Source organism: Trichoplusia ni, chromosome 3 (genome assembly GCF_003590095.1).
Source record: "Trichoplusia ni isolate ovarian cell line Hi5 chromosome 3, tn1, whole genome shotgun sequence".
NCBI classification, from domain to species: Eukaryota; Metazoa; Arthropoda; class Insecta; order Lepidoptera; family Noctuidae; genus Trichoplusia; species Trichoplusia ni.
The window spans coordinates 15,328,663-15,330,417 of NC_039480.1; the positions used below are offsets into that span (position 1 = coordinate 15,328,663).

The following is a 1,755-nucleotide window of genomic DNA, read 5'->3' on the forward strand; positions in this document are numbered from 1 at the left end:
GTGGGTTACATAGCAGCAAAAAAGTAATGGAATGATATTCAAAAATTTACCTCGGAATGACATTACCGAAAACAGCTCACTTTTTATCATTATTTAAACAGGATACATAAAAACTTCAAAATCTGATCTGAAACCCAAAAATAATTTTTAAACAATTTTTTTTATCTAATCCAGGTCTATAGACAGCCGCGTGGTGGCGACTAGACGTTTGCATTTTTTTAAACTACACAAGAAATGGCTTGCTGCGGTCCGTGCGTCCCCTGCTGCGGATCAAGCGGACTCTGCCGCGGCGGCGGCACCCGCTGCTGCGCCTGCGGAGCCCGCTGCGACGGCGGCGGCACCTGCGAGCAGTGCGCTCGCTGCGGCCGCAAGGGCGCCGGCGTACCCGGGCCAGCTTGTGGGCCGTGCTGTGTATGCGGGGCGACATGCGGGCCCTGCCGCGTGTGCGGCGCGCCTTGCGGGGCGTGTTGCGCGTGCGGCGCGAGCTCGCCGTGCTGTGGGGCCGCAGCGGATGGTGCGCCTTGTGGGGCCGGTGAGGCTGGCGCGCCGCGCCAACCAGAAAAACCCTCCGCCCCGAGCTCGGAATCGTCAGACGACCCGGGCTCCCGACCGTGCTCGCCCCCGCCGAGCGTAGTGGAACTAGAAAACTGTTAGTGATACCCCCGACCCCCCTGTTATCGTCTTGTGTACTTTAAAAAGATTGCAAAGTCCCCGGGGCCGGGTTGTTATAACTGACCAATCCGGCGCTCAGGAAGACTGGCGCCATGTGGTTGTCTTGTGGTCGTCTGTTTGAAATGAACGTAAGATGAAGTGTTATTTCAATAAACGATTAGATAAAATTTCTGCTTCTCATTTTCTACATCGTGCTAGCTAATACCCAAAGGGAACCCCATCACCTAGCTTACACTGTCTGTCAGTCAGTCCATCCGTCCCATCACCAGGCATGTAAACATTTACGTCTGCTAATGACCCGGAATTCGGAAAAGAAAATCCCTCGATTCTTTCCCGAATTTCTCACATAAAAGAAACCCTTTGAAACAGTCAATTTTTTTTTAAGAATGTCTAGAAACTAAAAGTATTTTTACGGAGACGAAGTCACACACGCGCACACCAGCGAACACATCGGCCTGACACGTCACCATTTTCTTAACTACAGCTTATAGCCAGAACAATGAGAAAAGCACCAGAACAGTTTCCGTTGAAGGGCGCCCTTGTTGCCATACCCAACATCTTTGAATGTCAATAGCCGGAACAATGAGAAAAGCTCCAGAACCGTTTCCGTAGAAGGGCGCCCTTGTTGCCAAACCCAACATCTTTGAATATGTCAATGCGCAACTTCACTTGCAGTTCCAATGAAATGCACACATAACTCAAAGGACAAGCATACACACGCCTCAAAAAGAAAACAGTAAATACTGCGCAACGTTTTATTAGTCGAAACATACAGAAAAGGTGAGTCACAGTTGGGTACGAGAGCTGGCGTCTTCAGCCGCACGCCGGTCCGCAGCACGAGGCGCACAGGCCGCTGGTGCAGCCGCCGATACAGCCGTGCCCACAGGTGAAGTATGAGCCAGCCACTCCGCAACGAGCTCTGAACAACAGAACAATTTTGCAATTAGGGTTGTTACACACGGACCTAGGGCTACATGCGGTCTACATGCAGATACAGCAACTAGCTGTTGCTCGCGGCTCCTTTCGCCTGGATGATGTTAAACATTATCGTTATTTTACGGTGTCGAAATGTGTGATACTTTT

The 1,755-nt window shown here is 50.8% G+C and overlaps 1 protein-coding gene across 1 annotated transcript; it reads left to right on the forward strand.

The window, feature by feature from the left end:
• The first annotated feature begins 234 nt into the window (after nucleotides 1-234).
• Nucleotides 235-654, forward strand: LOC113508722 (male-specific sperm protein Mst84Db-like). The gene has a single exon (XM_026891807.1). The coding sequence runs from the start codon at nucleotides 235-237 to the stop codon at nucleotides 652-654; it is 420 nt and encodes a 139-aa protein (XP_026747608.1).
• Nucleotides 655-1,755: the final 1,101 nt, after the last annotated feature.